Source organism: Sinocyclocheilus grahami, unplaced genomic scaffold, assembly GCF_001515645.1.
Source record: "Sinocyclocheilus grahami isolate Dianchi unplaced genomic scaffold, SAMN03320097.WGS_v1.1 scaffold957.1, whole genome shotgun sequence".
Classification (NCBI taxonomy): domain Eukaryota; kingdom Metazoa; phylum Chordata; class Actinopteri; order Cypriniformes; family Cyprinidae; genus Sinocyclocheilus; species Sinocyclocheilus grahami.
Window position 1 is genome coordinate 34,200 of NW_015506136.1, and position 12,982 is coordinate 47,181.

At 38.7% G+C, this 12,982-nt stretch overlaps 1 protein-coding gene across 1 annotated transcript in view; it reads left to right on the forward strand.

The window, feature by feature from the left end:
• The window catches only part of LOC107564719 (influenza virus NS1A-binding protein homolog B-like), a 12,529-nt gene extending 2,449 nt beyond the window's left edge, over positions 1 to 10,080 (forward strand). Inside the window, exons 3-10 of the mRNA XM_016249866.1 lie at positions 1,756 to 1,863; positions 3,257 to 3,374; positions 4,061 to 4,285; positions 5,652 to 5,773; positions 6,990 to 7,116; positions 7,279 to 7,410; positions 7,508 to 7,681; positions 9,076 to 10,080. Of these exons, the coding sequence (XP_016105352.1) occupies positions 1,756 to 1,863; positions 3,257 to 3,374; positions 4,061 to 4,285; positions 5,652 to 5,773; positions 6,990 to 7,116; positions 7,279 to 7,410; positions 7,508 to 7,681; positions 9,076 to 9,332 (1,263 nt within the window). The 3' untranslated portion in view covers positions 9,333 to 10,080. The remainder of the gene's footprint in view (positions 1 to 1,755; positions 1,864 to 3,256; positions 3,375 to 4,060; positions 4,286 to 5,651; positions 5,774 to 6,989; positions 7,117 to 7,278; positions 7,411 to 7,507; positions 7,682 to 9,075) is intronic.
• Positions 10,081 to 12,982: the final 2,902 nt, after the last annotated feature.

Consider the following 12,982-nt stretch of genomic DNA (forward strand, 5'->3'; position numbering starts at 1 on the left):
TGCTTGGACAAAATGCTGCACATTTCTTTGTGAAATTGAAATATAACACTAATATAGCACTTGCATATTACTGCTCTTTTGTTGGTTTTGATTGCTTCTGTTATCCTCATTTGTAAGTCGCTTTGGATAAAAGTGTCTACTAAGTGACAATTTAAATATAATGTAAATGTAAATAACAACTACATTGACACAAATAAAATAAATCTCTTCATATAAACAAAATAAGGCTTTGTCTGTGCTCTTTCCGTTTAAAAAAAAGAGGCAACCACGGCATTTTAATCTTGATCCAAACAAAGATGCTGCATACATGCAAACATGAGCAGTTTTTAATCTGAATTAGATTGTATAATTTCTAAACTTGAAGCAAAAACAGAATGGTTTGACTTCAGTTTTGTGAAACTATACATAAAAATATCTGCATGAAACAGCAGACGAGCTGAACGAGATGCAGATTCACTCTCTGCCAGCAGGTGGCGCTTAAAGCGTTTCCTTGGTTTCCGCTGTAAACAAAGCAGCCCTGATTTTATGAACTTTAATATGCGTTATACAGAGGCAAGATGAAAAGAAAAAATACCATCTAAACTTTTCTAAAGACCGTAAGTTCCCCTCAGACATGCATTCATATAAACTCCTACACCTAAATGAATCGCGATTTGTTTAGTATCTCAACCGATTTGAATCGTCACATATTTGAATCGATTTTCAACCGGCTCGCGGTTAATCGTTACATCCCTAATACTGACATGCTGTCAAGTCTGCATCAGATCAAGCATTCCGTAATCACAGGTAAACTGTCTGATCAGTCAGATGTTTGTCATGAGAAGTGTTCCACAAAACAGCTATGGTTTGCAGACAGTTATAAGAGTTGATATGACCAATACTTCTTTTGAATATACTGCGTGAACTCATTGCCCCGTTAGCTCGGAGAGCTTTATTTTCCCTCCTCTATAAGTTTTGTTTATTGGTTTCTTGGGTTGCATTGGTTAGTCACTCAATTCTCTTGTGCTTCGTTCCCCACTTCTGAATTATGTTGTATTGATAAGGAGTTATCACAAAGTAAGTCTGTTTAGTTGTGCTATCTTACAATCAATATATAGTAAATGTACAGTAAGGTAAAGGGTCGCCGATGTAACCGGTTAAAACTTGGAGTGGCGATGAGGTCTTAAAATGTATGGAAAGAATCTTAAAATGTATTAAATTTAACTCCATGAATCCTGTATATACCCTGGGCCTGAATAGTCTTTGTAACTCAACGTTTTCTCCCCAGCAGGGCTTTTTGGACTATTATTAATTTGATTCTAATGGCTGCTCCTCCCCGTTGATCTCCCCATGTCTCCTGTAGGTGTAGTAATACACATCAACAGCAGATTTGTCCTGCCCTGAAGAAGAATGCAAGATCCCAACCATCAGTGGTACTAAGTCAACCTACCAAAAACCATATGCTCCCATCTGTGCACACTGTTCCTGAGAGCCTTGCAACTTTTTTCCAATCCCACTGTGCGGCGATCATTTGTTTAGATAGCTCTTTAACCCGAAGCGAAGTTACTTATAATAGGAATGATCTCTCCCTTCCAGCAATTTCCACAATCACAGTGACCGTAGACATGTGAAAGGTCATGGCTCCCTCAAGGTCCAGGCAGCACACAGTTGTCAAGGACCTCCCTCATAGCAGCTGACTCCACTGCTTCAAGGAACAAGGCAGAACATTGCTTTGTTCTTGTTATGGAAACACCCACATGGGTCTTGTTGTTGCAGGTGCAAACGCTGTACTACTCCGCAGATCACAAATTGCATGATGGGAGCCTGTTTGAGGGGCAGGCAGAGGTCTACAGCTCTGAGGATGACCACATCCAGTTTGTGCAGGTACATGACTGGTTTTCAGTCCTCCCTTACAGTGCACTGCATTCTTTGCTGTAGAATAGCTACAGCAAGAGAAGTGTTCCACAAAACAGCTATGGTTTGCAGACAGTTATAAGAGTTGATATGACCAATACTTCTTTTGAATATACTGCGTGAACTCATTGCCCCGTTAGCTCGGAGAGCTTTATTTTCCCTCCTCTATAAGTTTTGTTTATTGGTTTCTTGGGTTGCATTGGTTAGTCACTCAATTCTCTTGTGCTTCGTTCCCCACTTCTGAATTATGTTGTATTGATAAGGAGTTATCACAAAGTAAGTCTGTTTAGTTGTGCTATCTTACAATCAATATATAGTAAATGTACAGTAAGGTAAAGGGTCGCCGATGTAACCGGTTAAAACTTGGAGTGGCGATGAGGTCTTAAAATGTATGGAAAGAATCTTAAAATGTATTAAATTTAACTCCATGAATCCTGTATATACCCTGGGCCTGAATAGTCTTTGTAACTCAACGTTTTCTCCCCAGCAGGGCTTTTTGGACTATTATTAATTTGATTCTAATGGCTGCTCCTCCCCGTTGATCTCCCCATGTCTCCTGTAGGTGTAGTAATACACATCAACAGCAGATTTGTCCTGCCCTGAAGAAGAATGCAAGATCCCAACCATCAGTGGTACTAAGTCAACCTACCAAAAACCATATGCTCCCATCTGTGCACACTGTTCCTGAGAGCCTTGCAACTTTTTTCCAATCCCACTGTGCGGCGATCATTTGTTTAGATAGCTCTTTAACCCGAAGCGAAGTTACTTATAATAGGAATGATCTCTCCCTTCCAGCAATTTCCACAATCACAGTGACCGTAGACATGTGAAAGGTCATGGCTCCCTCAAGGTCCAGGCAGCACACAGTTGTCAAGGACCTCCCTCATAGCAGCTGACTCCACTGCTTCAAGGAACAAGGCAGAACATTGCTTTGTTCTTGTTATGGAAACACCCACATGGGTCTTGTTGTTGCAGGTGCAAACGCTGTACTACTCCGCAGATCACAAATTGCATGATGGGAGCCTGTTTGAGGGGCAGGCAGAGGTCTACAGCTCTGAGGATGACCACATCCAGTTTGTGCAGGTACATGACTGGTTTTCAGTCCTCCCTTACAGTGCACTGCATTCTTTGCTGTAGAATAGCTACAGCAAAATAGCTAAAATGGCTCCCATTTTAATAAGTTTCAAGTGGTTTGCGCTAAAAGGGAGTTCTTAGCTGTCTGTGCACTGTGGAAGACCCCTTAAATGGTGGTATTGGCACTGGATGGAATGGATTTAGTCTTTGGCTCCAAGCCTATATGCATGCAGTAGGGTTAGGGAATGAAGTTTGGGCAGGTTTAGAGCTGCCTGGTTTGGTTTTGCAGAAGAAGCCTCCTCGAGAAAGAGACGAGATGAGCTCAGGTGTCTCTGGCAGCCTCTCTCCCTCCAACAGCCAGTTCAACAAGCACGAATGGAAGTATATTGCCTCAGAGAAGACCACCAGTAAGTCTATAGTGCTTCATCGGACCAGCTTTTATCTCTTTCTGAAACTTTTTTTTTTTTTTTTTTTTTACTTTTTAAAATGTAATTTTTGTGGAAGCCAAGTTTTTTTTTCTCCAGGGTCCTTTGATGAATAAAATGGCATTTATTTAAAGTCTTTAGTCCACCAAATTAGTATATTAGAATGATTTCTGAAGGATCATGTGACACTGATGACTGGAGTAATGACTGCTGAAAATTCAGCTTTGCCATCATAGGGATAAGTTAGTGGTTAAAATATACTGATTTAATATATATAATAATTGGCTTCATCACCACCAATAAGCTAGTGTGTGGTGGGCGTTCTGGCGCAATATGGCTGCCGTCGCATCATCCAGGTGGATGCTACACACTGGTGGTGGATGAGGAGATTCCCCCGCTTTCATGTAAAGTGCTTTGAGTACCCAGAAAAGCGGCATATAAATGTAACTTAACTATTATTAATTAAAATAGAATTTTGTTTTTCCAAACGTTTGACAGATAGTGTAATGTTATAACCTTTGTGAGTTTAGTTTTTTTTATAATTATTTTTATGTATATGGAAAAGGTTTTTTTTTTTTTTTTGGGTAGCATAAAGCAATATCCCTGTATTAGTGTGTTTATTTAATTACCTGGATGTCAAGGGGCTAAGCCTCTTTGCTCTTTTCTAGACAACGCATACCTGTGTCTGGCTGTTCTGAGAGGTGTGCTGTGTGTGATCTCCCTGCATGGCCGCACCAGTCCTCATACTTCCCCATCTGCTACGCCATGTGTGCTGAAGAGCCTGAGCTTTGAGGCTCAACCAATAGATCTGCAGGAGAAGCTGTTGAAGCCCATGCATTATGCTCGCTCAGGCCTGGGAACCGCTGAACTGGACGGCAAGCTCATTATTGCAGGTATGCTTGCCCAGAGAGTGATAAAGTAGTCCTTAAAAGGAAATTAAAGGTCTTAGTTGAGTTATAGGGATAAGAATACAATAACTTACATTTAGCTTCCAGTTAAAGTATACTACTATTTTGCTGAATTTTTTTTTACCTATTACCAGAGCACATAGATGCCATGCGTGCCTTGTAATGCCATTCATGCAAATTTTGCAAAACAAGCATTCAGAGTGTTTATAGTTGTGGAGCTGGAAAAAAACAAATATAAAACGAAAGCACCACATATGTAGTATGACATAAGATGGGAAAGAGAATTCATAGAAATGACTGGAGTAATGACTGCTGAAAATTCAGCTTTGCCATCATAGGGATAAGTTAGTGGTTAAAATATACTGATTTAATATATATAATAATTGGCTTCATCACCACCAATAAGCTAGTGTGTGGTGGGCGTTCTGGCGCAATATGGCTGCCGTCGCATCATCCAGGGGGATGCTACACACTGGTGGGGGATGAGGAGATTCCCCCGCTTTCATGTAAAGTGCTTTGAGTACCCAGAAAAGCGGCATATAAATGTAACTTAACTATTATTAATTAAAATAGAATTTTGTTTTTCCAAACGTTTGACAGATAGTGTAATGTTATAACCTTTGTGAGTTTAGTTTTTTTTATAATTATTTTTATGTATATGGAAAAGGTTTTTTTTTTTTTTTTGGGTAGCATAAAGCAATATCCCTGTATTAGTGTGTTTATTTAATTACCTGGATGTCAAGGGGCTAAGCCTCTTTGCTCTTTTCTAGACAACGCATACCTGTGTCTGGCTGTTCTGAGAGGTGTGCTGTGTGTGATCTCCCTGCATGGCCGCACCAGTCCTCATACTTCCCCATCTGCTACGCCATGTGTGCTGAAGAGCCTGAGCTTTGAGGCTCAACCAATAGATCTGCAGGAGAAGCTGTTGAAGCCCATGCATTATGCTCGCTCAGGCCTGGGAACCGCTGAACTGGACGGCAAGCTCATTATTGCAGGTATGCTTGCCCAGAGAGTGATAAAGTAGTCCTTAAAAGGAAATTAAAGGTCTTAGTTGAGTTATAGGGATAAGAATACAATAACTTACATTTAGCTTCCAGTTAAAGTATACTACTATTTTGCTGAATTTTTTTTTACCTATTACCAGAGCACATAGATGCCATGCGTGCCTTGTAATGCCATTCATGCAAATTTTGCAAAACAAGCATTCAGAGTGTTTATAGTTGTGGAGCTGGAAAAAAACAAATATAAAACGAAAGCACCACATATGTAGTATGACATAAGATGGGAAAGAGAATTCATAGAAACGGGAGCTAGGTGTGCAGATCTGATGTACATATTGTTACCTGTCCAGGTGGCTATAACAGAGAAGAGTGCTTGAGGACTGTGGAGTGTTATGACCCAAAGAAGGACTGCTGGACTTTCATCGCCCCCATGCGCACTCCACGGGCCCGCTTCCAGATGGCTGTGCTAATGGTAAAGGCACGGTTTCCAATCCTGGAGCAGCTTTGGTGCATCTGCCATTAAAGCTAAATGAATGTTTTTCTCTCAGGGTGAGCTGTTTGTGATGGGTGGCTCCAATGGTCACTCAGATGAGCTGAGCTGTGGAGAGATGTATAATGAGGAGATTCCCCCGCTTTCATGTAAAGTGCTTTGAGTACCCAGAAAAGCGGCATATAAATGTAACTTAACTATTATTAATTAAAATAGAATTTTGTTTTTCCAAACGTTTGACAGATAGTGTAATGTTATAACCTTTGTGAGTTTAGTTTTTTTTATAATTATTTTATTTTTTTATGTATATGGAAAAGGTTTTTTTTTTTTTTTGGGTAGCATAAAGCAATATCCCTGTATTAGTGTGTTTATTTAATTACCTGGATGTCAAGGGGCTAAGCCTCTTTGCTCTTTTCTAGACAACGCATACCTGTGTCTGGCTGTTCTGAGAGGTGTGCTGTGTGTGATCTCCCTGCATGGCCGCACCAGTCCTCATACTTCCCCATCTGCTACGCCATGTGTGCTGAAGAGCCTGAGCTTTGAGGCTCAACCAATAGATCTGCAGGAGAAGCTGTTGAAGCCCATGCATTATGCTCGCTCAGGCCTGGGAACCGCTGAACTGGACGGCAAGCTCATTATTGCAGGTATGCTTGCCCAGAGAGTGATAAAGTAGTCCTTAAAAGGAAATTAAAGGTCTTAGTTGAGTTATAGGGATAAGAATACAATAACTTACATTTAGCTTCCAGTTAAAGTATACTACTATTTTGCTGAATTTTTTTTTACCTATTACCAGAGCACATAGATGCCATGCGTGCCTTGTAATGCCATTCATGCAAATTTTGCAAAACAAGCATTCAGAGTGTTTATAGTTGTGGAGCTGGAAAAAAACAAATATAAAACGAAAGCACCACATATGTAGTATGACATAAGATGGGAAAGAGAATTCATAGAAACGGGAGCTAGGTGTGCAGATCTGATGTACATATTGTTACCTGTCCAGGTGGCTATAACAGAGAAGAGTGCTTGAGGACTGTGGAGTGTTATGACCCAAAGAAGGACTGCTGGACTTTCATCGCCCCCATGCGCACTCCACGGGCCCGCTTCCAGATGGCTGTGTTAATGGTAAAGGCACGGTTTCCAATCCTGGAGCAGCTTTGGTGCATCTGCCATTAAAGCTAAATGAATGTTTTTCTCTCAGGGTGAGCTGTTTGTGATGGGTGGCTCCAATGGTCACTCAGATGAGCTGAGCTGTGGAGAGATGTATAACCCCAAGGCTGATGAGTGGATTCAAGTTCCTGAGCTCCGCACCAACCGTTGCAATGCAGGTAGGCATCACTTCCTGCTAGGCAATATATTGAATATTTGCAATCTGTTTGAATGAGCTTTTTCTGTTCGGTCTTGAAGGCTGAAAATAAAAAAACCTATATCGCCAGTCCTAGAAGGGACAGTAAAGGGGGTGAATAATCTTTCTTATTTTTTCTTCTCAGGTGTGTGCTCGTTGCAAAACAAGCTTTTTGTGGTGGGTGGATCTGATCCTTGTGGCCAAAAGGGCTTGAAGAATTGTGACTCCTTTGACCCAGTGACAAAAATGTGGACTAGCTGCGCACCCCTTAACATCAGTATGTCAATTCAGTTTTATGTTCTGAAATGACTTTGACATTTGTAAAACCCTAAATGTGTGACTCACCATGTACATTGTCTCTCGTCTGTGTTTAGGGAGGCACCAGGCGGCAGTGTGTGAGTTAAATGGATTTGTGTACGTGATAGGTGGTGCTGAGTCCTGGAACTGCTTAAACTCAGTAGAGCGCTACAACCCAGCAAACAACACATGGACCCTGGTGGTCCCCATGAACGTGGCCCGTCGTGGAGCTGGTGTGGTTGTGTATGAAGGTAACTGGAGACTCGTGTTTAAAGGAATAGTTCACAAAAAAAACACCAACAACAACTCACCCTCAGGCCATCCAAGATGAAGATTAACTTATTCCTTCATTGGAACAGATTTGATGAACTTTAACATTACATGACTTGCTTGCCAGTGGATCCTCTGTAGTGAATGGGTGCCGTCAGAATGAGAGTCCAAACTTCTGATAAAAACATCACAGTAATCCACATGACACCAGTCCATCTGTGTGTTTGTAAGAAACAAATCCACCAATAAGACATTTTAACTTAAAACCGTCCATAATCCATAATCATGCTTCCTCCAGTGAAAAAGTCCCCTGTTACCCTTTCACCTCAAAATTCTTCAACATATTTTAGAAACTTTTGGACCATTTTCCCTTGTAATCAGTGTTTGATCTGTGCACATTTCCTGATTGAGGCAAGACATCTATTTCACTGGAGAAAGCAATATTATGGATGGGGAGCTTGTAATATAGCCGGATAAAAAGAAATGTTTAAAAAGCTAAAAGTGTCTTAGACAATGGATTTATTACAAACATGCAGCTTTTGCTTCACTGGAGTCATGTGAATTATTGTGATGTTTTTATGAGCTGTTCTGACTAGGGTTGGGTATCGTTTGAATTTGATCGATTCCGATTCTTATCGATTCCCAGTTTCGATTCCAATGTGGTTAAAAAAAAAACATTTAGATGATACATATTTATTCTGTCTCTTTTTTCAAAACATTTAATAGCTGCTGAATACCATGAACAAAAATCAGCCGGCTACATAAAAACTGGACTTGATTAAGAGCAAAATAGAGCCGCACAATTCTGGATAAATTGAGACTTTTTCATTTTTAAATGGATGTTGTAGTTCTCTCACAATTCTGAAGAAAAACCATTAGACAAGTAAACAATCTCATGGAATTTATGAATGGAAGGATTCAATGACTCACTCAAGATTTACTTGTTTCATTACTGGGTGAATCAGTGTTTTTGAATGAATCTCTTGAATAAATGATTCAAAGACAAATGCATTTATAACAGCCCCTTTTCACCACCTAAAAAAAGATGTGCACACGGGAATTGATATGCGGGATTGAAATTTAAATTTTACAACAAGTATCTGATTCTGGAATTGGAATTGATTTTCAATTCCCAACCCTAGTTCTGACGGCACCCATTCACTCCATTGGTGAGCAAATCATGTAATACAAAATTTTTCCAAATCTGTTCTAATAAAGAGACTCCTCTACATCTTGGATGGCCTGAGGGTGAGTAAATTTTTAGCAAATTTTCAACTGTTTATTCCAGCAAGGTTATAAAGTCTCACTGGTAGGAAAATAACTGAAGCTTGTCAGATTTAGGGCTTGGCCTTAAGTAATTTTCAACCGCTTCCAGGGAAGCTGTTTGTGGTCGGAGGATTTGATGGCTCTCACGCGCTGCGCTGTGTGGAGGTCTATGACCCAGCCAAGAACGAGTGGAGGATGCTGGGAAGCATGACATCAGCACGGAGCAACGCAGGGCTGGCTGTGCTGAACGGTGTGCTCTGTGCAGTCGGGGGCTTCGATGGCAATGAGTTTCTCAACACCATGGAGGCTTATGACCCAGAGAACAATGAGTGGAGCCTGTTTATTGAGGCATTAACTAAGAACTGAAGGGTATCGGGATCTCTCCTTTCCTCAGACTGACTAACATTGTAATGTGACTTGTGTTTTACTGATGTTCATCTGTTTAGGTGCTGAGGAGAGAAACTCTGATAGATGCTTATATGAAGTTGCCCAAAGCAACATAAAGCCTTTGCATATTGCATAATTACTATGTAAATACTTGTTCTTTCTCTCTCTCTCTCCTTTTTTATTTTTTAGTTTTGCTATCAAAGCCAGTACCCAGAGTGATATTTGAAGCTGGTATGGTTAATGTCATGAGAACAGGTTTATTAGTTTGTGAACTGTGGCAGAGGTTCATGGTGCAGTGCTTATTCATCATGAATGATTTGACATTGATTTAATGCCTTTCTTACTGAAGATGAGATATATGTATAGCTGGAAAGTCTTAGACCACAGAATACTTAAAAGCTCATCTGAAATGGAGCTCTAATGCTTCAGTGGGATTGTATCTTTTGCTTTTTAATAGCATTTTTATACAACTTATGCAAGTGTCTAATATGTAAATCTGACAAGCATACATTCCATTTCTGAATGAATTTGTGTTTTTGCATAGATGCTTATCTGTATCTGCTTTATGCTAAAAAAGCCAATGATGAAAATGCCACTTTTAACACCAATTAATGTTTCATCTCATTCATCTCTGTATTCAAAACTGTTAGACCTGATTTCTTGATTTTTTTATTTTTATTTTTTGTTCAAATGCAAAAAGGTGCAAAAATTAATAAACTATTTCAAATTAGAGTGATTGGAGTGTCAACGGTCATCCATCCACCTAAACATTTAGATTTTTTTTGTATCTATTTTTTTGTTCTTTTAAAAAAAATATTGCTTTGGTTAGAGTTAGCTTTTTTTGTTAAGTATTCTGAGAAGTAAAGCATGCCTGTTGGATAACATGTCTCAAAGATGAAGACATTTACTTGGATAAATATAGTAACTTTTTTTTTTTATCCATAAATTCCAAAGCTTTGTACTTGCTGTGCAAATGTAAATCCACCCTGTCTTGAAGTTATTAAAAACCTCCAGTAATTATGACTGGAAAGGTCATGGTAAGGACAGGCCACTCTTAAGTAAATGTGTCCGTCAGTGTCACTGTGAAATGAGTGGACTTGAGAATGACAAAGACGAATGGAACTCAACACTTTTTTGAATGGGTCAAAGAAGGGTCATTTAACCCAGTTCAAAATCTTCCACAGATCCAGTGTGAAAGGAATGTTGACCTTGGATTCAATCAGATTACTTAAAGATACTTTTATGTACTAGGCTGGAAATATTATGCTTCTGAAAGTATTGCAAAGGAGGTCATATGAACTAGGGTTAATTTATCATTTGAGATGCTATTAGTTTTATTAAATTGTATTTCTTTTTGGTACATGTCTATAAAACATTTTATAATTTTTTTTTAATGTAATTTCAGTTGTAGTTATTTTAGTACATCAAGGAAACAACATTTTTTTGGTCATATTTTATTTTAGCTCGTGTTTATTTTAAAGGGACAATTGACTGAGCATTCTGTCATAATTTACTCAGCCCAAGGTTGTTCCAAATCTATGTTTTTTTTTTCTTCTGCTGAAAACAAATGTTGGCAATCAAACCGTTGACATCCAAAGCATGGAAAAATAGAAGTCTATACTGCCATTGACTTCTAACTATATAAGTCAATGGCTATCAACAACTGTTTGGTTACCAATATTTTTCAAAATAACATCTTGTTTAGCAGAAGAATAAACTCAGTACAGGTTTGGAACAACTCGAGGGTGAGTAAACGATGACAGAATTTCATGTTTGGGTGAACTATCCCTTTTATTAACAAACATTTATGGTTTTAACTATAATAACCTTGATATGAACAGATATATAGTTTTTGTATTAATTATGTTACTTAATTAAAAGAACATTATTGTTATAAAAAACAAACATATACCCTATTGCGTTGGTCCTTTAAAGACTTGCATTTGAATTACTCGATACAGCTCTGCTCTGTAAATATGTGTAGAGAGCCACAGGATGTAGTGACTCACATGGAAACCACACAGTATTACCACAGCACAGGAACTGCATGCTAGTCTACACAAAGTAAAAAAAAAAAAAATTATATACTCTGAAAAATGTACAAACCCGATTCCAAAAAAGTTGGGACACTGTACAAATTGTGAATAAAAACAATGCAATGATGTGGAAGTTTCACATTTCAATAGTTTATTCAGAATACAACATATCAAATGTTTAAACTGAGAAAATGTATAATTTTAAGGGAAAAAATACGTTTTTAAATTTCATGGCATCAACACATCTCAAAAAAGTTGGGACAAGGCCATGTTTACCACTCTGTGGCATCCCCTCTTCTTTTTATAACAGTCTGCAAACGTCTGGGGACTGAGGAGACAAGTTGCTCAAGTTTAGGAATAGGAATGTTGTCCCATTCTTGTCTAATACGTCTTAGGTCTTCTTTGTCGCCACCAGTATTCTAAATGTTCAGAACAAAATAAGGTTTACAGATGTGTGCAATGTAAAAAGCAAATATAACAGCACAATAAACGCTTTTAAACGGGATTATGTAAGAGCCATGTCATTTTTCATAGTTGTGGTGTCTTACATAAGGCAGGCAGTGCCTGTGAGCACAGGCTTTAAAGACTCTTATGCATAACAGCCTCAAAAGCCTTGCTTTTACTGACACTGCTATTTAGAGACTGTCTATTCTTTCACTCACTTTATTGGCAGGATGTATGTGCTGGCAGCTGGCCCCAAAACAGGTGTGTGATAAACAGGAAATTATACGTTTATAGCCCACAAAGTCACACTCTAGAAGATGCAAGGTTAATTGTTCACCTCTCCTCTCTTTAACAGCCTTTGAAGACTGTCCTTCAAAGCCAATGTGCCTCCTAGTCTAAATTAAACTTCATCTTTCTGTCGATATATTAAGAACGAATGTGCTTTAAGGAAAACAACTTCATTTTGCAATCATTGTTGGTTCCCAGAACATTCTGGGAACTTTGTTTTATGGTTGAAAAAATAAAACCTAATTGATTAGAACATTCTTAGAATGTCATTATTTAGTTCCCCAAAACATTTATAAAATATATCAGTGCTTTAATATTGGCATGGTTATGGTTAAAAATAATAATAATAATAACCAAACAGGAACAAATACTAGGATTAGGAGAACCACCCACAAGCAGAGCTATTTGAGGACAGAAGTATGTTGTTACCAATAATTATATTTGCTAGGAATTGGAACAAACTAGACAAACTACCTGTATCACCAGCAGCCCTGATTTACAAAAGCATTACAGTACTTTTCCAGAGTTCTGCTAAAATGTGAGTGAATGATTAGTTGATAATGCAGTAATGAATCATCCAGTATATGAGTAAACATTAAAGGGGTCATATGATGTTGCTAAAAAGTACATTATTTTGTGTATTTGGTGTAATGAAATGTGTTTATGTGGTTTAAGGTTCAAAAAACATTATTTTCCATACTGTACATTATTGTTTCTCCTCTATGCCCTGCCTTTCTGAAACGTGTCTATTTTTACAAAGCTCATTGGTCTGAAAAGCGAGGTGTGCTCTGATTGGCCAGCTATCCAGTGCATTGTGATTGGCCGAATACCTCAAGCGTGTGACGGAAATGTTACGCCCCT